At 39.4% G+C, this 23,056-nt stretch overlaps 1 protein-coding gene across 1 annotated transcript; it reads left to right on the top strand.

Moving 5' to 3' along the window:
* Positions 1 to 5,052: 5,052 nt before the first annotated feature.
* st8sia1 (ST8 alpha-N-acetyl-neuraminide alpha-2,8-sialyltransferase 1) lies at positions 5,053 to 18,130 on the top strand. Its single transcript, XM_040036050.1, has 5 exons — positions 5,053 to 5,821; positions 6,500 to 6,644; positions 11,695 to 11,804; positions 15,908 to 16,000; positions 17,502 to 18,130. The coding sequence occupies exons 1-5, from the start codon at positions 5,643 to 5,645 to the stop codon at positions 17,980 to 17,982; spliced, it is 1,008 nt and encodes a 335-aa protein (XP_039891984.1). The 5' UTR covers positions 5,053 to 5,642; the 3' UTR covers positions 17,983 to 18,130.
* The last annotated feature ends 4,926 nt before the right edge of the window (positions 18,131 to 23,056 follow it).

The following is a 23,056-nucleotide window of genomic DNA, read 5'->3' as shown; positions in this document are numbered from 1 at the left end:
GTCCCAAGAATGTGCTGGCAAGAGACCAAGCATTAAATATCACCTCCCCTGACACTGACAACACAAGGAAAGTGTAATAATAAATCCGTAGCATTGCCTTAATGGTATTGTCTAGAGATCAGCATTTGAAATGTTATCATTTTTCCCAATTGGAATAATTGGAAAAATTCACAAGCTGATATATTAGTAACAAATATTGACATTATTATAAGTTCTCATAAAAAGGACATTCGAAAGCTTGCCAATTCTTCTATGTTGGTGAAGCCAGTAGCTATATAACCTAAGCAATTACATCAATTCATTATAGCTAAAGAGATTCTCTCAGTAATAAATATGCTGTTTATGAGAAACCTAAAGCCTTTACTGGGGCTAGCCAATGCAGACAATCATACTCTAAGAATAGATCAGGCCTCTTCGCCATTGTACTCTGCTTTTAACCGAGTTAGCTGTGTCAACACATGCGGTAAGGTTTACTGCAGGTACAGTGAAAAAACAGAGTTTAATTCATTGTTTTTCTTTTTACAGACAGTTGCAAAGAATCTGGGGTTTTCTTATCCAGGGTCTTTACATGACTAAACGGTTTACAGACTCCAGAGAAATATCTGTGCGTATGACTGTATGAGCTCAGGAACACTTCTAAAAGCTTTGTAGAAAGCAAAAATCACTGCAACCACAAATGGTCACTTGAGTCATCTGGATTAAATCTGGGACCTTCGCACATCTGTCAAGACTTTGTTAATGCTGGATACAGCTTTCAAAGCAACATGCTGTTCTTTAAATTTTTTAGGAAATGGAAAGAGGAAGTTGGTAAAGACAGGAAAAATCTGTGTGACTGTGACTGTCTGTGTGACAAGGCATGTAACAGCCATTCATCTCCTGGGGTGAAATGAGCATCTTGGTGTAGAAAAGTCTGAGTTTCAAAATATTTGTTGTTTCATTTTAGGGTCATTTTTCAGTGACATTTGAAAAAATGACAAATTCTTTCTGTGAGAATTACCAAAACAGTCAAAGAAATCCCAACAGTGCACACTCTTTAAATAAACTACATTAAAAAGCAAGGCAGTTGCTCAAAGCTGAAGAAGGCGCATATACAAAGATTTCAAAACACAAACATCTACTGTCAACAATTCTTTGGCACGACTTTACAAAGACTCCAGAGTATGAGCGCTAATCTTGACCTGAGCGCTGACTCTTCTTGCAAATCACTTAACCCCTGAGCATCAAGTTTCTAATCTTTCCAGTGGCTTATACTGGAATAAAACTGATGCAAGCGCTAAGGTGTTTTTGGTAAACTGAGCATTAGCTACAAAGGGCATCTTCATATAGAGCCACATGTTACATGGAACAGTCAATGCTCCTTTGCTCTCTTGAGGGCTTCTCACAGATTAGAAATCATTGTGAAAATTAGTGAGAATATCTGTCAGCTAAAAGATGAGCCTGTCAGACATGGTTCCTTCTGACCCTACTTGACTTCACTGTAACGCCATTATAGACCGACCACATAATACCGTTCAAGTTTAGCATCACGGATGAGTTTTGCATTCTGTGGCTTTAAGAGCAGTGCATTCAGCAGCTCTTAAGTTCAAGATAGAGTATTAAATATTCATTGCTAGAAATCTGAAGATTGCTTGCCAGTATTATTGTTCAGTTTGTTACATCTCAAACTTCTTTGTCTTTGCAATTTTTAAATTAAATCAATATATATCTTACGTCAGCTTGTATTTGAATCATTTTAGCTCAATAATTTCCATTAAATTCATAGACAACATAACTCTAAGAGCTTGGGTTTTTTTGTGCCAGTAAATATTCTTATGGCATACACTACCAACTTATCTGTCATATTAGCAGTACACTGCTTTCAGCGGTGGGCAAGCTAAAGAGACAATACCTCAGTGTGTAACGAGTGTCAGTAAAAGGAAGAAGATGAAGGGGACAACAAATGTTCTGTCATATTTTTTTTCCAGTGATCCTCAGCAGGTGGGAGTGCTATTTCTGATGCAACCCAACTCCCTCCTGTCTTTGCACAGGCACACGGGCACCCAAAAAGAAAAACTAGGCAGGCCTTGGTATCGGGGAACTGCTTGTAATGCACTTTCTATTGGTGCTGCTTTCACAAATAGGTCAGTTACTTTTGGGCTTAAAGGAAAGAACAAATGGAAAATTATTTTTTTTAATTTAAAGAAGATATTTAAAGTTGTATTTTGCATTTGTTGTATTTGTCATATGTTCCATAGTCCACCTGAACCCATGGTCATGACATAACAAGTTAAGTTATCGTGTGTATTGTGTATCAAATGTAATACTTTTTAGGAAAAACAAAATGAAAGTAATTTTTTTTTTCATTTACAGCCCTAAAGTACAACTTTGAGTTATTTTAATAATCACGTATTAAACTTGAGCATCAGAATGAGGGAATACCATTTAAGTGACTTTGACCGTGGTTATTGGCGCCAGATGGTCTGGTCTGACTATTTCAGAAACTGCTGATTTTCCCCACATGAACCTCTCTAGGGTTTCCAGAGGGTGCGTCAAAAACAGGCACATAAAAAAACAGGAAATGAAGAACAGTCCACTAGAAAAAAAATGCTTTCTTAATACTAGATGTCAGAAGATAATGCACAGACTTTTCAAGCCAAAATGACAGTAACTCACATAACCGCTTGTTACAACCAAGGTATGCAGAAGAGCTTATCTGAAGGCACAAACACTTCAAACCTTGAAGCAGGTGGGCTACAGCAATAGAAAAACCACACTGTTGTCAGTTAGGAACACAAAACGGAGGGCACAGTTTACACAGTTTACATTGACCCCACCAAAACTGGTTAATAGAAGATTGGAAAAAATGTTTGAGTTTGTGGGGTCAGATTTTGACATAAACTGCATGCCAGTATGAAACCACCCTGCCCTTTATCAATTGTTCAGACTGGAGGTGGAGATGTAATCGTCCTGGGACTTTGGGTGTGTTCGTGTCAAATGAGCATTATTTGAATGCCCCAGCCCTCCTGACTATTTTTGCTGACCATGCCTCCACAGTCACCAGATTTCGATCCAAAAGAACACCTTTGGGATGTCGTGGATGAGCAGGCTCACATCATGGACGTGTACGGCTCACGAATCTGCAGCAGTTGTGTGATGCTATCACATCACTTCCCTTATCAAGCTACACTCTGATAAGAAACATTTGTGAGGCTCTTTTTTCTTTCTTGTGTATTTTTAGTATTTTAGTATTTTAGTATTTTTTTTAATATATAAGTGCCTTGTCTTGAGTTCCCTTATAAGTATCTCATAACTGGCAGGGTCAAAGAGGCATCCTGAGAGAAAGCACAGCTGGAAGCAAAGTTAAAAAATTCAAGTTACTGAAAATCTGGTATGCCTACGCCCACACACCGGATTATTCTGGGGGGGATAAAGCAGTTACATAGCGAAGGTTTACACAGGAGGTTATACTGCAGCTGCAAGTACAGTCCAACTCAAAAGAAAAATCCTGGGCACATGGCAAAAAGGGGACTTTTTTGTTGTAAAGCAATCGTCTGAAGATGGTTAAGTCTGGATTAAAATGAGATCGCAAAGTGGCTTTAGTGTGGCGTTGAGGTGTGGTAATCTCACAGCTGCAGCAGCGTCTCATGTGAAATCCTATTTCGCTTGTGCAGGAGATGTCCGGCAGGGGGCGACAGCGATTCACATCAGAGAAGATGCTTGCTTTTACGCGTCAGTCATCGACAAGTCAGCGGTAATACAGACGTGACTCTGAAGCAGGATCTTTAAAATAAAGACTCTCACTCAAGAAACTTGGAGAAATATGTTGAAATATGCTGTAAAAGAAAAGTCAAAAGATTAAAAAAAAATGTACAGGTTATAAACAGTCACTTGTCACAGTAGGAATGTAAATTATTTAGCAGAAGCCTTTCAGTGAATATTACAGTAGCATGTGGATGCTGTGCCTTTTACTTTATGAAATCAATCATCAAGATATAGTGCCTAATAATCGAAAAATGTTTCAAGGCAAGTCCAAAGAGAAGCGCTGATGGCTAAACTTGGTACAGCAAACTTTGGAGTCGCACGCTCCGCTGAGGTTCCAGCTCCTTGAGATAAGAAGTCTTCTTTGGATTTTGATGTGTTTATCTGCTCTTTAAGCCAGAATGTTTAACATTAAGGTTGACAGTTAATATTTTAGTGTTAAAAGGACAGTACCTTCAGCTTCACCTTCTTATATGGGATTAGAATAGCATATTTTTCATGTAAAATAGATTAAGACCTGTAACTGCTATCATAACAGATACAAGATTACACAATATGCTCTAAGGCATGTGTTTTATGGCATTGCTTTATCGACATATTTGCGATTTTAAGATTTGAATTTATTCCCCCTTTTTTATTGACATTATGTGAGTGTGTTATATGGTCTGGCAGAATGCACTGTACGGCTAGAAGCATTATAATCTTATAATATTCCATGTGCTCCTCGGTTGCATGTTTGCACATAAAAAAAATCAAAAGCCTTTGCTCAGCATGCTCTACAGTGCGGGACTAAACCAAAGTTGATTTTGCTTTATATATTTGTAGATTTGTAGAGAGAGAAACGTGGCACTCCAACAGTAAGAAGATTTGTTGGAACATTTTAAAGGGCAAAAAGGAACTTCCAGCAAGAGGAGAAAATCTACTACAAAGGTTGCGTTACAACGACAGAGGCCATAAAACCATTAAAAAGGGTTATGTGATTATATAACATCTACTGTTTGGGTTATCCCTAAATAAACATGACGTGCTGGAAGAGATATTTATCCATGATTTTATATATATGTTGTGTTAGAGCAGACACTTTAATAAAATAATTTCAATAAAATTCAAACCTAAATTATGTTCAGGTCCTTCTCAGCTTGCTAGGTGCAGGGGAAAAGTGGACAAGCGTAGGCCGTAAGGATCGCGTGTGCTTTTATTTTGAAAGCCGTTTTCCGTTGTCGCACGAGGTACTATTGGCATTGATGCGCCTCCGACTGCACAAGAAGCACTTTGTCTGAGGGGAAAGGGGTGAGGGAGGGGGCGGTGTCGATAGAAGAAAGACGGGGAGGTGGAGGGGAGCTGAGTCGGACTTGGCTGGTTAACTTGCACCCCCAGAGCAGAACAGTCCAGGATCTGGGCGATAACGCGCGGTGATCGTGGTCGTGGGGGTCGAGAGAGATCCAGGTGGAAAGGAGTGGGACATACAGAATCGGGATGCAGCAGGACGCGGGGTTTGGAGGGAACACGCGTGCCTCCTCACGAACCGCGCGCTGTAATGGAGATGGTGATGCACCAAGAACAGAACAGCAGATTCCTGCAGAGCCACACACGCTGCCCCACAGCCCCGCGACCCAGCGCCAGCCGTTGCAGGGATAGACGCTGCTCGCTGTTAAAACCTCGCCAAGAAAAAAACGGATTTCCAAACTGATGCTCGAGCCAAACAACTGGATAACAGACTACCTTGCTCCTCCATTCATACCCCCACCGCGTCTGCGGGATGAGACGGGGATTCGGGACGGACAGAGAGACCTGCTTTGAAAAGACTGCGTTTCACACCACAGGCTTCGCTCTGCTGGTGGTTTTGAGAAACAGATAAGAAAAAAAAGGAGAGGGATAGAGGGAAAATAAAATAAAAGGGAAAGATGTTTCTGCGATGCTACCGGGCCAAATTGTCGGCGTGGGCCGCTCTGTGCGTGCTGGTGCTTTGCTGGTTTTACGTTTTCCCTGTCTACAGACTGCCGAGCGATAAAGAAATAGTGGAGGAGGTGCTGAGGCAGGGGGAAGACTGGCAGAAGAACCAGACCGGCATCGATTTGTACAGGTTTGACTCAGAGCTCTGAATTTCCTTTAATAAGCTTCAAGCTGTGATTGGCAGTGTGTGCCCCCCCACCCTTGGATTTAAGTGTGTTTCAAGAGAAGATGAAATGATGAAATGATTGATAATAATTTTAAGGCCTATTGCTGAATGTAACAGATTCCCAGGAAAAAATAGGCCTCTAATTTCAGTTTCAATTTCGTAATTAATACATGCTTTTAATATTTTGGTGCTTTAAGACCAACAATTATGACAAACAAAACCATAATTCTAAAGGGAGTAATTCTAGTGTATTACAGTAGTGTCTCAGCCATAAAGATGACCACAGACAAAGCAAAAACAGAGCTCTGAGTGTGTTAGTTACACAGTAGCAGCTTTATTTATATCTTATTAAACATTCTCAGAGGCAAAGCTGATTACAGGGTAATCAGAGAAAGTGACCCCTGAAGAGCATGCCTGCTGGAGGATGTGATGCTCACTTGGAGCTGGGTTGTTTCTGTGGTTCTCTTTTAATGGAGCTATAAAGACCTTTTATATGTTGATGACTTAGGTTTGCTTGCTTCTTGGGGATTAACAGATGAGAGAAAAGGCAGTTTAAAATTAGCTTGATGTAATCATGTAATATAGTTAAAGTATCTAATTTAGTTTAGTCACCAAAATTGGTCTTTCCTCCTTTCTCCACAGGAAGCTGCTGTCAGAATGCTGCGATCCGAAGCAGATGTTTGCAGTGACCAAGGAGAACTCCCCTGTGGGCAAAGTCCTGTGGTACGATGGCGAGTTTTACTACTCGCACACCGTCAACAACAACACGTACTCTCTCTTTGTACAGGTATACTGATAAGTAACGCTCTTATGTTTCTCAGAAAATAGTGCTGTGTGAGTTGCTGCCACGGTCAGTTCACATCCGAGTCCTTCCTCTTGGTTTTATTGTGGGGTTTTGACTTTCCCACATCTAGAGATGCATGTTTTTAAGACCGGCAGCTGTGTCTTTGAGATGTTACTGAGACCAAATAACTGAAAATTGATTTCTGTCCTACCCGGTGCATTACAGATGTGTTGTGGTGACTGTGTTAGTGTGAAATCTAGCTGATCCATAATGGAGGAGGGGAGAGGATTACAGGTCTACAGCTCTTAGTGTGGACAGGAGTCGATATGAAGATGTGACGGGATTAGTGGTTTGGGGCAACTTGAAAGCTGAAAAAGATCATACAGTTAGTTATTCCCTGCAATTTCCTTTTTAGCTTTTTTTTAAACATTAAAAAGGCTCCTGCTCTGACCTTTTATAACACTCAACTATATAAGTCTTGTTCTGGTTTTCTTTCTCCACTTAAGTCTAGGACAATGTTGCAACACTACTTAAAACTGGAAAGGGGCGTGGCTTCAAGGTCTTTCTTCTTTGCTCTATTTTCACTTAGGAAAAAAGGAAAGAGGTTTTTTTGTGTTCATGAGTAGAAGCAGCAACGAAAGGGGAGCTATAGGTGTAAGTGCTGTTGCTGTGTTTACCGTATTGAGTTCTTTCTCTGAGGCTTTAGATCTGCAGTCAAATATCCTTCTTGGTACATGTGATGAATATTTTACTCTAATTTCCAGGCATGAGCTGTGCATGTTCTTTCATGAAGGAGAGGGGGAGGTGAGTGTGAATAATTAAATAAAATGACCAACCTAGGCACTTGTGTTTGTTTGGATTTGCATTTAATTTATTGGTTTAAACATAGACTTACTGTCACCGGACACTTTATTAGGTACAGTTTGTTAGTACTAGCGTGAACTGCCTTAATTATTTGTGTATAATATATTTAACACGGTACAGGTAACATTCATCAGAGATTTCCATCCTTATTGACATGACAGTGTCACACAGTTGCTGTATATTTATGTGCTGCACATCTATGACGAGATTCATCGAGTCCTCCACGTGCAGAGTGCTCTGATGCATTGAGATCTGGTGACTGTGGAGGATATTTCAGGACAGTGAACTTATTGTTATGTTCAAGAAGCCAGATTGTATTTTATTGAACTTTGTGAGAAGGTTCATCCTGCTGAAAGCGGCTATTAGAAGATGGATACACTATGGTCATAAAGGAATGGACATGGCCAGCAACAATACTTGGGTAGGGTGTGGCCGTAAATGATCCTCAGTTGATACAAAGGGGGCCTAGAGTGTGCCCATAAAACGTCCCTCACACCATCACAAGCAGTTGACTGTACTACATGCTGCAACAACATTGCAGATAAATCACTTGCAAATGTAAAAGAAAATGTTGAGCTAAAGAGAGAGATATCATCTGCGCATAGCAGTAGATTGCATACTTCACCTCTCCTATTTCCTGTTTAGCAGAATCTATGCATTTTTGCTCCACATAATGTTCTAAAATCAGACTACATTGCTTTATCCAAATTAAATCTGGCACTGTGATTTCATTTGTGGAGATGAACCTGCAGCTGTTTACACAACCAATTACAGGAAAGATTTTTTAAGCAACAGTGGCACAGAAAGACAGGATCCTGTTTTTCAAATATAGATATGCTGGTTTTCTTTTTTCTTTTTTTTAGATGATGGCAAAATAAATTAATGTGTTTTGGACAAATCAAGCAGTTTGCAAGACTTCGCCTTTTGTTTTGGTGATGTGTCAACTATAATCCAAATCACTGTTCATTTTTTAATTTTTTTTAATTCTAATGGAACTATATACCTTGGTTTTGAGATTTCCAAAACAGCCCTATTTTCAATTAAGTATACTGGGAGCGTTGCTTTGTTTCTTACATTGAGAGCAGGGGTCTCAATCTCAGATGAGCTGGGGTCGTTTCATTGGAGGCCCACGGTAGTGATCGAAGACTACAAAAAAAAAACCACAACGCTGAGTTTCACACAGTTCAGTCTCATAGGCTGTTGTGATGAGCTGTCCGGGATCCTGTAGATCTAGGTTCAGGATTTTTAGCTCCTGTGTCATGTCTACAAGGAATGCCAAATCCATTATCCATTTTGGATCATTGATCTCAGGAACATCCAGTCTTCCAATTTCCATGAAACGCTTCACCATGAAATACATCACTTCAGCTCTTAACTTAAAAAAATCTTTTAACACGTTTCCCCTGCTGAGCCAACGCACTTCTTTAAATTGCAGTACATACAGTGCCTTAGTTTGTTCTCAAAATGCTCAGAATTGGCAGTGTTTTTACACATTTCAGGAGAACAGACGTGGTATGTTTACATGTCGAGGATTTGCTGCATGTTGATGTATAATGCAGTGCAGAACCACTGTTGGATCTCCATTTTCCTTCTCTACGTTTCTCAGTACCAGTGCCAATGCCAGTGGTAATGCACTTCATACCAAGCCACTCAATAATAATATACAGCTGCTGAAATCATACTTTAGCTTTGGTCTGGCCGTACAGGGGACACAAACCTAGCAACTTTTTTTCTCACCTCAAACTTGTCGATAACACTTTCGATGAAAACTGCAAATCTGCTTGTTGCACATTGAATAAGCGCTTTTTTCAGGACATAGGAGACCAGCAACTCACAACATGCAAAGAGAGCAAAAAAAAATATCTAAAATGAGGTTTTCAGCTGATATTCTTTAGATGTACAGATAGTGTGTTAGAGTCTTATTACAGGCAAAGATGATGGAGTAGTTGTTTATTACATTTCCTGCAATGTATAGTATGTATATTAAACCAGTTTTCCACTTGTTAATCGACATGTGTGGCAGACAGTGCTCAGAACACTGTAAACAGTGGAGCTGAATATTATTTCCATTAGAAAACAGTGCGATAAGGTAACATGGTGGGTTTTGTGTTTTTAAGTGAACTGACTCTATATAGTGACTGTTTCGCCCAACATTTCTTTTATTCCAAGTGTGTTTTTCTGACTAAATACTATGATTAGGTCTTTATATTCTATGTGTCATCTTTTCATTTCCCTGCTCCTCTCTAGAGCCATGTCCTTGTGTCTATTGCATATTTTATGGGGACCATTTCACTTCCTTAAACCTATATTGTGGCTAGTTATGGTTCCCAGTAAAAAAGACAACTGATAGTTTGGTGAGATGTACTGTGCTCAAATTCAAACACAAAAGCACTCCCTTCTTCTCAACTCCCATTGCTGTGATTGCAGGTCTGAATGCAGACAAGCAGCCACGCTGCACCAAGCTGGCAGCAGCTACAGTATCTGGGCATGTGCCAGGGAATGTGCCAATTAGGGCTTTGACAGTTAATTGCTGGTTAGTTCAGTGACTGAAACAGAGCATATATACATACAGCTCAGTGAACTGAGCAGTAGAGTCCTATAATCTTTTTTTTTATGTTTACTTAGTGATGTCTTTCCTTTTCTCTAGACCTTTGACAGTGTATGCAGCACAACTGACTGAGTGAAAAATCTTACATGAACATTATAACACCAAAAAATAGAACAGAAGTCCAACACTAACTACTTAAACATGTTTTCTCTTTTATATCATGGTAAATTTGTCTGTTCAGTCAGTTGGATAAATCAGGTCAACTTAACAAGCCAAAAAAAAAATCTGTCCACGTATTAGTAAAAGATTTGGTTTAATGTAAGTAGTTGGTGCTGTTGCTAAAGAAACAAGTGTCTTACCTTTAGAGCTTTACAGCTTTAGCTTGTTTTTCTGGTTCCTGTCCTCTTCTTGGTTTGCTGTTAAAGGTCTAAAAGAGACTCTAAGGGCAAAGAGTCTGTGTTTGCGTCTCTATACGTGTGTGTGTGTGTGTGTGTGTGTGTGTAGGTGTGTGTGTGTGCATGCGTGTGTGTGTGTGTGTGTGTGTGTGTGTGTGCCTCAAGCGGGTGCACTCTGAGGGGAATAATGAGAACAATTGTTTCCACTGTCTCGCTTAATCCATTCCCTTGAGTTAAATGCAGTCAATGCACAAAGAGAGGACATTTCTTTTGGGTGGTGTTTCAGTGTCTTCTGCAGCAGCTTTAATCCTGTCCTTAATAAGTTTTCAGCTGTGGTGATGGTAAGATAATGATTCACTGCAACAAAATTGATTACTGGTAGTGACATTTTTGTCACTACCAGTCACTTTCATGTTGGTTGTTTATTTCAAATGGACTACAGTAAAGTGGAAAACGGAAGATTTTAAAGTAGAAATTTGGGGGGGGGGGGGGGGGCATGGACACCATATCCTCTAGATTAAAAAGGAGAGGGACTGTGAGGTGTATTGTCAGCACTCACCTAAAAAGTCTGCATCTCTGTTGATATGGAGGTGCTTTAGTGGAAATGGTTCCCTGAAAAAGGCACCAGCAATGTTGAAAGGTATATACAGGTTAGAGCAGTGCTCTCCATCAATTGGAATATTGGTGATGTGATCTGAATGAGTGAATGAGGCATGTTGTGTAAAGCAGCGGACCCCAACCCCCAGGTTGTTTGGTACTGGGCCGCAAGAGTTGAGGCTCGGGTGCGAAATTCATGGTTTATTGGTTTCAATGTACTGTACATATAGAGATGCTTTTTGGCATACTGTAGTTGTAACAAGTGATTATTGAGTTACTGTTGCTGTCCTATCAGCTTAAAATCTGGCCATTATCGTTAGATCTCTGGCATCAACAAGGCATTTTCGCTGAGAACTCCTGTCATGCAGTGGTTGTATGGAAAAATCTCCATAGATCAGCAGTTTCTGAAATTCTCTTGCACCAACAACCATGCCACGTTTAAAGTCCTGGATAATACACAGAAACTGTGTATGATCCATCTCTATTACCTCAGCCTGCCTCAACTCTTCTTATCACTTTGCTGGTTTTGTCGGTCAGCACCCGGGGGCTATAAAGGCACATTAGCACTAGGCCCGGGGTGTTACATCATGTGTTTAGGAGCTAGTGGCTGTGTGCATTCTAACAAAGCTTAATGTTGTCTCCTGTGCAGGAAAACCCTTTGCAGCTTCCCCTGAAGAAGTGTGCGGTGGTGGGAAATGGCGGCATTCTCAGACACAGCAAGTGTGGCAGGGATATCGACCAGGCCGACTTTGTTATGAGGTAAGAAACAAAAAACACTCCAAATTTGAATCAGCAGTTCCCCAGAGACCTGCTAGATACCATCAGTGATTATAAGAGCTGGTGTCGATTTCAACAAAGAAGGATGAACAGAGACAGAAAAATGGGCCACAGTGAGGATGAGAAAGAAAAGAGGTTAAGCAGAAAAAAAACATCTGATGGGGTATGTCAGATATTTATCTTCTGTTGTGTTATACTAGGAGTATCGATTGTATTTTATAAACGTGCTGATTGTCTTGGCATTTTTAAAAAGTAATCAAAGACTTGAGACTGAGGAGGAGACCAGGGGGGGAAAGGTACATTTTCATCAGTTATAAGGGCAGTAGAAGTTCAAGTTGAAGAACTAATGTACCATCAACAGCCAACAGACCTCGTGCATGCAGAAAAATGCATGACATATGCATTTCACCTAAAGGATGACCTTTGAGAGCGCTAGGAAATAGTGAATACTTCTGGATAAACACTTGATACAAGCTGCATTTGCACAAACGTCTTTTAATTCGTGGTAACTGACGTACTCTGGCTAGGTATGTGTCAGTCTAAACACAAAGCACAGCTGATTGTCCGCCTCGAGAAAACACAACAGAGCATTTTTTTGCTTTGAGCGACAGTGAAGTGAAACTGTTTCTGTCTTATGTTTAAATTAAGTTGTTTGTATAATGTTGAGTAGGTGTTTTTTGTCTGTGTGCTTAGTGGTTATCTTTTGAGTCACCTTCTAAATTTACTTTGACTGTTGGCCCTATTCCAGGAAGAAGGTTTAGGTAACAGCTGTATGTCTGTTGAGCTGTCTGTTAGCTTTGAGTTTTCTATTCCAGAAAGAGAGTTAACTTAAAGGTACAGTAAGCATTTTTGAGTTTAATTAATAGAAAAAAAAATACTCTACTCATAAATATTCATTGATCCATTGTGCAATTACATCTTCCAACAAATCATGTATTTGCATAAACTTAGATTTCTGTCCATTAAAAATAATAGGAGCGTCCCCCGATTTGTGGAAGCCACCATGTTGCCCCACCGTTTTGATTGCTGTGGCGAAGATGAACATCACTGTTCCACCTAATTGCATTTTATTTCTGTGTCTAGAAACCAGCCACATACATAGTACATCTTATAAATTACTCTTAACTTAAAAATCTGAAACAACTCTTTCAAACTATACATGACCGTTTAACATTTACACATATCATGATCAGTGTTGCCAACTTAGCGACTTTGTCGCTATATTTAGCGAGTTTTCAGATCCCTAAGGGAACTTTTTTTCTAAAAAAAAGTCGCTAAAAAAAGACGTGAAAGCGCATATCACTTTTACTCTCAACAAGCAGCGGGTGCTGTAACGCAGTCAGTTCTTCTTTTACTCTTTTACTCTTATGCTGTTTTGTGGATCACAAGGTTTAAAACTACTTATAAACACACACACACAAAGTAACTCTCCCAGAGTGCCAATTTCGGGTCACTTTTGCCGGTCCAAGCCCGGGTAAAGGAGCAGGGCTGGAATTGTGACATTAGAAAAAACAATAATTGCTAAAAGAAATTTAATTTATAGTTCTAAATAAATTCTAAATGCATTTAGGACGTTTTTTACTCACTTTATGTCTCTTCCACGATGTTGTTTCTCTCTCCAACAACATAGGTTACAATTAGCATGACCAATTATGCAAATTAGGTGATGACGTCATTTAGCGACTTCTAGCGACTTTTAGGACAGCCAATAGCGATTTTCCTTACTGAGGAGTTGGCAACACTGATCATGATCTCTTTGTCATTATGCCTCTTCCTGCTCCAGCTCTGCTCTTTCTTTCTTCATCATTTCCACTTCACTTTGTTCTTCCTATCCGCAAGTCCTGTCAGCTCTGAGCCAGTTACCAGAGTAACAGACATTTTCTTCCATAAACTCGCTTTCTCTCTGACTAAATTTCCTTCCTCATTAAGTTGCTGTCACAGTGCATAATACTAGAGTGAATAAACAGAGTGAATTAATTTAATTTACCACATTTTCCGCACTATAAAGCGCACTTAAAATCCTTACATTTTCTCAAAAATCAACACTGCGCCTTATAATTGGTGCGCCTTATGTATGAATTCTGCTTGTGCTTACTGGCCTCAAACAGATTTTATGTGGTACACGGCACTCAAAAATGTGTCAAAAAATGTTTTAGTGCAACTTTGGTAAGCTACAAAGCCGCTCCACTTGATGGATAGTCAGGAGTCCTGCGGAGTAATCTGTGTCCAAACCTCCGTCTGCTTCAGGTCCCAGAGCCAAATGAACACTGCGGCATCACTGAGAGTTAAAAACTGTCTAAATTCGTTCATTTATAATAAAATGATCAGCGTTGCTGCTTTACCAGGTGTGACAATTGAGTTTAACATCCAGGCATGAAAACGGAATTTATTAAATTTAATGGAGTTAGAAGTTAGCAGGAAGTTAGCTTGCTAGTTTCTACCTAAACATGATATAGCATGTTCTGACTGAGAGATTTCTGAAAAAATTGAAACATACAGCTCTGCTATCACTTCCAACATAAATGAAGACAGAAAACTAAACAACAGTGATGTTTGCAGGGTTACTGAAGTTGCACTAGCTGGTATATAATGATGTGCTACGTGATCGCTAGTGATACAGCTATGTTAGCATGATGCTAACTTTTTTCCACTCGATAAAAATTAAACGGACCATTAAACGAACCAAACTTCAGTCAGGAGAACAACTGAGATAATCTACCCACAATATGAGGTTAGTCATTAATATACTACAACAACATGGAGCAGCTGCAACAGAATTCAACATTAACGAATCAATGGTACGGAAGTGAAGGAAGCAAGAAGAATGAGTTCAGTAAAGTTTGACTTATCTGACTGTTTTGTTTTGCTTAATGTGCCTTATAATCTGGTGCGCCTTATGTATGAAAACAGACCTGTTCAACGACAGTGCGCTTTATAACCCAGTGCGACTTCTGGTCCGAAAAATTAAAGTGAATTAAGTTTATGTTTTTACACATGCTGAAATCCTACTTAGACATTTGTTATTTTACCTCCTTAACCATCACCGCTTTATAATCAGTTGTCAATGTGAGAACGAAGACAGTGATTATGGTACATTTCTTATCAACTCAGGAAAAAACCTGGAAAAACTGGTCTCCATTTATTTAACTCTGTGACTCTGGGGACAGCACAGAAACATTAACTTATTTCTCTGGAAAAATGTTGATATACTTTAGCAATCATTATTTAACTCTGTATAAAGCTTACGGCAGATAACACACTGATCAGCAATCTGTCATTTGCCATACTGAATATCATTCACGTTGATTTAAAAAAGATAAGGCTGTCACAGTTGGGATCTTTGGGGTGAATTTTGAAATAAATCGAGTTGAATTGAGTTCAAGAATCTAAAACAGAACTAAATATGTAAGTGTTAAATTCAGCCTCTAGACACCCTGTGTTCTGAACATTTCATGGTGACAGTTGGTCACAGGCTGAGATGCAGTCGTTAAATTATGTAAACATATAGTGTCTGACATTCAGATTTAATGCGACATGACCATTCAAACAGCAGTTGCTTTCTAAAACATCAGATATTTATTGGATTCAGTACCACATACGAAAGTGACCTAGGTCAGATTTGAAAATATCTGATTTTTTCTTTTCAAACTGTCATACCATAATCGGACATGGGTCGCATAGGGTCAAAAAAGTCAGATTTGATGCGCTTTCGCCTGCAGTGTGAATGTAGTCAAAGTGACTCTCTAAAAAATTAAGTTTGGTAATAGGTGACCACAGAAAGTATAGTGTATGTGATCATGAGCGGATCAAGCAATTTGAAATGACTCCTTTTTCCCTTCCTGTTTATTAAAAAAAAATCTCATAGCCTAAAGTGACCACATTGTTATTCCTCGGTCCACTGGATTAAAATGGATGCTCTGCTCTTTATTTACCTGTTGCTATGGTGAATCTCAGTATTAGAGCTCCATTAATGATGGTTTTCTTTCTCTACTCACGCATGCACTTAACTTGGGCTAAACATGTTCAGAGCTGATCTGCCGTTGTCCAACTGAAAACTCAGACTCGTGTTTGTTCTGTTTATTTAGGTGTAACCTTCCACCGATCTCAAAGGAATATGCGGAGGATGTGGGCACAAAGACACATCTGGTTACAGCCAACCCAAGCATCATAGAGAAAAGGTAAACAAGTTGGAAACTGCACCACTGTCGCAAACACTAAGCAAATGTACATTTGTCACTTGACCAGAAAGACTCAAAGTCAAAGTCAGCTTTATTGTCAAAGACCATATGTACAGTCTTACACAGGAATTTGCTCCCATGGCCCTCAGTGTATGCTAAAAATACAAAGACGAAAAAGGAAAAATAATAATAATAAAATAAAATAAAATAAAAGTCTTATGTAAAACACAATACAATACTATACAATTATTTAAACAGCAGTGTCCAAGACAATCATAGTGATTGTGGGCAAGTTCGTGTGGGGCAGTCAGTGAAAGGGCAATGGTGGTGGGTCAGAGTTTGTATGTTTGGGGGGGGGGGGCTCGAAAGCATGTTAGCCGGTTGAGTTGAATGGTGCTGTCGGGAATGTTATTGTTAAGCCAAGTTTCCACAAAGACGAAGACACAACACTCTCTCACTGACTTCAAGGTGGACCGAAGTAAGTGTACATGATCCAGCCTGTTGTCCAGGGAGCGCACGTTGAACAGTGCAATAGTGGGAATAGCGGGTTTGTGTGGATTAGCCGCTAGCCTGCTCCGGATGCCTCAGCGCTTACCCCTCTTTTGTCTCCTCTCGCACCACCTGAGACGTTTCCACTGTAGGCGAGGTCTTGTGGCAGGGGTCGCTAATGGTAGATGCCCCGACTTTTCCACTGTGGGCAAGGTGTAGTAGCAGGGGTCGCCGATGGTAGATGCCTCCGAAGCTGCAGTTCGTCAGTGTGGTTCGTAGCTCTTCTGTGATTAAAAAATTTGTGGATTTGCTTCTCTTGATTTTGAGAAAGAGCTCACGACTATATCAGTGTTGTGAAAAACAAGAAAAAGAGCAAAACAAAGACAGGAACACTGTTTTCCGCACCGCTATCTTGGATCATCACACAGATTGTAGATGGGGGCAGGAAAGCATCCGTCTGAGGACACAGGCACAGACAGATGGAAAAGACTAATGGACTGAGTTGTGGAAGGAATGTGAAGGCATGAGATATGCAAGAGTTTACATATGGGTTTTGCAGAAGACACAAATTATAGCTGTAATATGCATAAGACAAGAACAACTCAGCCCAGAGCTACTAAACAATAAGTAGAATATTTGCAGAAGCAACACTAGGCATTATAAAGGCATTGTAAAGGGTTTAAAGAAACATAAAAGACATCATAATAAATAATAACTTGTAATAGCAGTAGTAGTACAAAGCCTTTTCTTTTCTTTGTCACATTGTCTGTTTACTCGAAGCTGTTAAATGTTTGTTAAATGTTAAATTGCTGACAAGTGGTCATGAGTGTTAGTCTAATAGGCCATTGTAGTTTATAGATTTATTGCACCAGCATAGCAAGGTCATTTCCTTTAACAACTGGCAGAAACAGAAAGCAACTGAAGAAAGCAATCTTTAGTTTGCAGAGAAGTCACCAGGTTAGCGATCACTCTAAAGTATACAGTTATGCATCTATCTTTCTCTCTTACTCAGATTTCAGAGCCTTCTGTGGTCAAGAAAAGATTTTGTGGATAGTATGAAGGTCTATGGCTCGAGCTACATCTACATGCCTGCGTTTTCCATGAGGCCTGGCACAGACCCATCACTGCGGGCATATTACACACTGGCAGATTCCTCCTCCAACCTCACCATGCTTTTTGCCAACCCTGAATTCCTACGCACAGTGGGTAAATTTTGGAAATCCCATGGTGTGCACGCCAGGCGCCTATCCACAGGGCTCTTCCTGGTGAGCTTAGCCCTAGGACTGTGTGAGGAAGTCACAACCTACGGCTTCTGGCCGTTTTCCGTCGACCTGGATCAGCGACCGGTCAGCCACCATTACTACGACAACATCCTGCCCTATAAATGGTTCCATGCCATGCCTGAGGAGTTTGTCCAGCTTTGGCATCTGCACAAAAGCGGCACGCTTCGTGTGAGGGTGGGACGTTGCGCCCCTCAGGAAGGAGGAAGTTAGAGCGCCTTGAAAAGTGAAGCGATTGCACACAGCTCCATCTGTCTCCCTACGCATTCCTGCTGTAAACCCCCAATCCCCACCCCCACCCTAGCCCAGCTGATCCCTAATTACTATGAGAATGTCCTCCACCCATATGAGCCACACTAGGGAAAAAGGAACACAGTGACACATGCAGGCACGCACTCACACAGCATAACATATTTACACATTCCTGAAACTAGCCATACCTACCTGTGTTTCTGAAATTGTGTATGTGGGCATGGTTGAGTGTCTGTATGGAAAGCATCATCTGGGACTAATACATGTGAAAGTATGGGAGTGGATGGTTGGGGGATGGATTTTGTGCACTGACTGTGTGTAACTGACAGAAGGGGCAGCTGGAGCACATTCCCCTCTGGGACTTTGTTAATCAAGAATAAAAGAAGTGGAGGGCGGAAAGGGGGACAAATAAGACTAAAAGACTAGAGATAATGGTAGTGCCTAGTAACTTGAATAGAAGCTAAATTTAATAGAGGAAGGGAAAAAAGGTAAACTTTGAAGTTGAGTCATTAAAAGCCATCGGCCAAGATTTTAAATAGTCTAAAAATTTTACGTTTGAACCTGGACCTCTCTTCCACTGAAGATTACCAAATTCAGTTTCCGAGGGTCCGAAGTCCATCATTAAAACGTCTTAGCTTCACTTGCTGTCATCTGCATTTTATCCTCGTCAAGCTACATCTTTTAGCTTGTTGCTGCTAAGGATGTCAGCTTTATCTAATAACGAAAACTCAATTGAGTGCTGAGGTGAATAAGATGACTCTTGATACATATTCATACTTCAGAGTACGCTGGATTAAAACAGGTGCTCTGCTGTTTATGTCCCTGTTGCCAGGATAGATCATGGTATCATTAGCTTGATCAAGGAGGGCTTTTTTTTCCACCACTCACATACATGTCTAACTCAGGGTGAACATGCTCCGAGTTGACTGAACTAAGTGTTATCATCCTTTCTAGAGCCAAGAACGGAGTTTCCCATCTTTTATTTAATCAGTTAGACTCAGTGTTTGATGAATCTGTCTTCTAGAACAGGACCAAGGGAAACATGGGAAAAAACTAGAAGTCACACACACATATACACTAGGGGTGCAACGATACTCGTATCGATATTGAACCGTTCGATACGGTGCTTTCGGTTCAGTACGCATATGTATCGAACAATACAAATTTTTTTTATTTATTTTATCAACTTTTCTTCTGACGATGCTGTCTGTGTTGAGCGCTCAGTGGATCTGCGTTCGACTACTCCGCCTAGGCTGCACTGTGGAGTGCAGATCCACTGAGCGCAGCGCAAGACAGAAGCTAAGCTCGTTGCAACATGGCAACCGCCTCAACGCTACCTGAAATTGAAGCTCCCTCACCCTCATTCAGATCTGGCGTTTGGTACTATCTTGGTTTTCATGTGAAGTATGACCCTGATGGTAAGCGCGTCATGGACAAAAGTAAAACAGTATGTCGGATGTGCCACGCAATGCTCAATTTGTGGGAACTAGTGCGTTAGCACAGTTAGCTTGTTAACGTGTTGATATCGTCCAGCCCCACGCACGGGCGATCTGCGGTAACTCGTTAACGGAGATTTGCCGCGTTATGGCGTTAATGTCATTTTAACGAGATTAACGCTGACAGCACTAGTGGGAACACAACGAACATGACTGCACATTTACGCTGACATCATCCTAGTGCAAAGACAAGTGGAAGCAGACAAAAACAACAAGCACGCATGCTACAAACTTTACCCGAGTCATTTAGACAGCCGTTAGCACATGATTCTCCTTATGGGGACCTGATATGTTTAATATGCTGCTGAGAGTATAGCCCAGAAGAAGCATATAGTATAGCTTTTATTTTGGAAAGAGCCATTTCTCTGTAATAAACTCTCTTTTCTAAAGATGAGTGATTTCTCGATCAGATAGATTTTTTTTATTATTATTATTTTGTTGTTTCAGCAACATTAAATTTAAAAACTGTACTTTTGAATTAAAATATATATTTATAATTTTAATAAATGACAAATTAAAAAGCATGAACATTTTTTTGTATTGAAAAAATATTGAACCGTGACACCAAAGTATCGAACCGAACCGTGAATTTTGTGTATCGTTGCACCCCTAATATACACATGAGGGGGGGGTGAAGAAAGAAGATTAAAAGTTATGTTTATAGAAGAATTTTTCTCTGCTTTCCTTTAAACAAGCGCTGGGGTGCCAAATAGAGCTTTAGTTCAAAGTAAAAGCCATTAGAAATGTTGTCTTAAGTACGATATTCCCTAGAATGTTTAGCCAAGATGCATTTTAACCTGGTGTTCAAATGGTTTTCTTTGCCAAATGGGATTTTTCAGGACTATGACAATTCTTTTTTTTAAGGTTCATTGTCAAGGGGAAAACATCTATAAGCAAAAATGAACATTTGCTAATTAGACAAAATGAACACACACACATAAGTACCTCACCTTTTATTTGACTCTAATCATCAATGACTGAATCTTTGGTACGTTTCAACTGTTAGCAGAACTCGTAGACCAAAAGAAGAAAAAGAAAAATGCACAGCCAGTGCATTTCTTCAGACAGGCTGCTGGAAGTCGTCTCTTGGTAACTGTACTATACTTGTGAAGTGCCAACAGTGGTCTCTTTGATACATGATGTTGAATTGAGTGGGGGCGTGACAGAAAGAGACAGAAAAATCCTGTCACTAAATTACATTTCAATCAGTGTTGTTGTTTTTTTTATCATTACCTGAACTTATGAGGTAAGTTTTGTGATTTATTCATGCAGTTATTGTCATTTTACATTGTAGCACAGGAATAACTGAGCCTGTTAGAATAGTTTCTTTTTCTTTTTGTTTGCACAAGGGAAAAGTAACCTGCTGACACACAAGCTAACACGGCATATGTTTGTGTGGACTTGCAGCCCTTGCAGATTGAAAGTGGTGTACTTGTTTTGAAAGAGCTGTTTCTTAAAAATGCTGTAAATGCTATTTGAGAGTGATAAATGTGATCATGACATGCTGTTATTTAGCAACGAAGGATGACTAACTGGAAAGTGCATGGAGTATTGTACCACAATACTATATTCCTCTGAGTCAAAGTTGAACTATGTTCATAGGTTTGTGCTTTATGTTCTTGTCCACTCTGATACGCTGAACAAGGTCCAGTGCCTTTATGCTCTACTAAAGCGAAAATAATAATTTAAACAAGGGATATTTCTAATGCTAATCATGTATCTTGATTTTCTTGGCTAAATTTGGATCAGTTGGACGATATGTGATATGTAATAATGGCTGATGATATGTAAATGTAACTTAAAATGAGTTGTACACATAGCTAGACCATGTTATAATTTGAAAAAAAAAATGTCTAGTCAAAATACATCTGTTCTTCTATAAGACTTTGAATTTGGCTGAAATTAGCGCTGGTCTAGGTATGTGATTTATTACTTTCTTGTACTTTCTATTGGGATGTTTCATATTTGCACCTTTATTTCATGTTGTGTTTCCTGTCCAGTGTAGTGAATGACTGATATGTGACATAATTTGAACTTTAGGAAAGCATGACGATCTTTGAATACTTATGTGCATTTGGTACCCAGACTTTTTATGCTGTGATGCAAGTTTTCATTTGATACTATGAGTGATTTGAGCAAGTGAAAACACTATAAGCAAAGCTGCACTCGTATGTGAAAGTGAAGTGAATGTTAATATGTGTCCATTAGCAAAATTGCAGGTCTGAAACCAGTTAGCTATCCCTGTACTAAAACACCTGTTTCACTAAACTGAGTGGACTCCATCACTAATTGTAAGAAATCTATGAGAAATATAATTTAAAACAATTTTCTTGGTTTCTGTGGAGTAAATATTTATCTACAGCAAAGTGTAACTAGTAGCTTAGCATACAGCTACATATCCCTGGCAAAATCACAACTTGTCCCATTTAACTACCCAAGATAAAACTAAACTGTGCAATTTCTGAAGTAGCAACAATACTAGACTTGGTCTGTTGCTTGTTGCAGAAAGTTGGGGGTAAAAACATTATAGGGAGAAAATGCATGATACTTGCATCCTAAAAAGTTTTTTTTTGTTTTTTTTTTGTTTTTTTTTTAATGAAATAGGTTTCCAATTTTAAAATGTGGCACAGTGAATTTGATAAACTCTATTCTAAAACTCTTAATTATCAGTGTTGTTAATTTTACAAAAGAATTAAGGGCTTTTGTTTTGTAAATTACACATATATTAAAGCATATTAGTCTACTGTTAAGACATAGCTGACTTTTATTTTGAAGATCCAACACCCACTTGGCCTTTCTGTTAATCATTGTCAGGGTCTGATGCTGTAGACTAATTTCCATCAGTATGTGTATGTGAGAAAGAGGAAGACAAGAGCAACTTTACATTGTGATTGGAAACTTAACTAGCGCTAGAAGTACTTTTGGGTTTCCCATACATAAATCAACCAGTCGGATCATGTTTAATCAACATGTCAGCTGTCAAGTTGCTTACACTTGTGTCAGTGACACAGCACTTAAATGTACCATTGTGATTGTATTCTGTGTAACTGAAAAAATCTGTTAAATTTTGCTTAGCACTACTCACAAGATGGCTAGTGGTCAGAATAACAGCTAATAATAATATTTATATGTAATGTTCTTTTACGTTAACCGACCCAAAAAGTGACTTTACAGATCTGTGTTTGGGTTTTGTTTTTTTGTTTTTTTTAAACCCCTAGTATTAAAATTTTTATTGTTTCTGTGTTTCTTCAAAAAATGCAACAAATTATGAAATAATTTACTCTTAAACTATTCCTAGATTGCAATTGCAAGTAATTGCCTCACACAGAGGAAGTCACTTTGGTGTGAAAATGGTGTTTCTGCAACAAACAATGTAAGGGAGATAACCATTAAAGAAAAAGTTTTAAAAAGTAATCTAATTTTTTTTTTAAAAAGTGCTTTGTAACATTTAGACCAAAGAGCCAATTAAACCACTTCACAGATAGACTTGACAGAACCAATTTAACTTTTTTTTTTTAACTGTTTTTACTAACCAAGCT

The sequence above is a fragment of the Simochromis diagramma genome, unplaced genomic scaffold (genome assembly GCF_900408965.1).
Source record: "Simochromis diagramma unplaced genomic scaffold, fSimDia1.1 OVJJ01000816.1, whole genome shotgun sequence".
NCBI lineage: Eukaryota > Metazoa > Chordata > Actinopteri > Cichliformes > Cichlidae > Simochromis > Simochromis diagramma.
This window is presented reverse-complemented; position numbering and strand designations above follow the sequence as displayed.

What these genes read in the sequence shown, in the direction of transcription:
- st8sia1 (XM_040036050.1), top strand. Translation starts at nt 5,643, where the DNA reads ATGTTTCTGCGATGCTACCGGGCCAAATTGTCGGCGTGGGCCGCTCTG. An exon ending in CGTACTCTCTCTTTGTACAG is followed by an intron (nt 6,645 to 11,694) that starts GTATACTGATAA and finishes TCTCCTGTGCAG; the next exon opens with GAAAACCCTTTGCAGCTTCC. An exon ending in CCAAGCATCATAGAGAAAAG is followed by an intron (nt 16,001 to 17,501) that starts GTAAACAAGTTG and finishes TCTCTTACTCAG; the next exon opens with ATTTCAGAGCCTTCTGTGGT.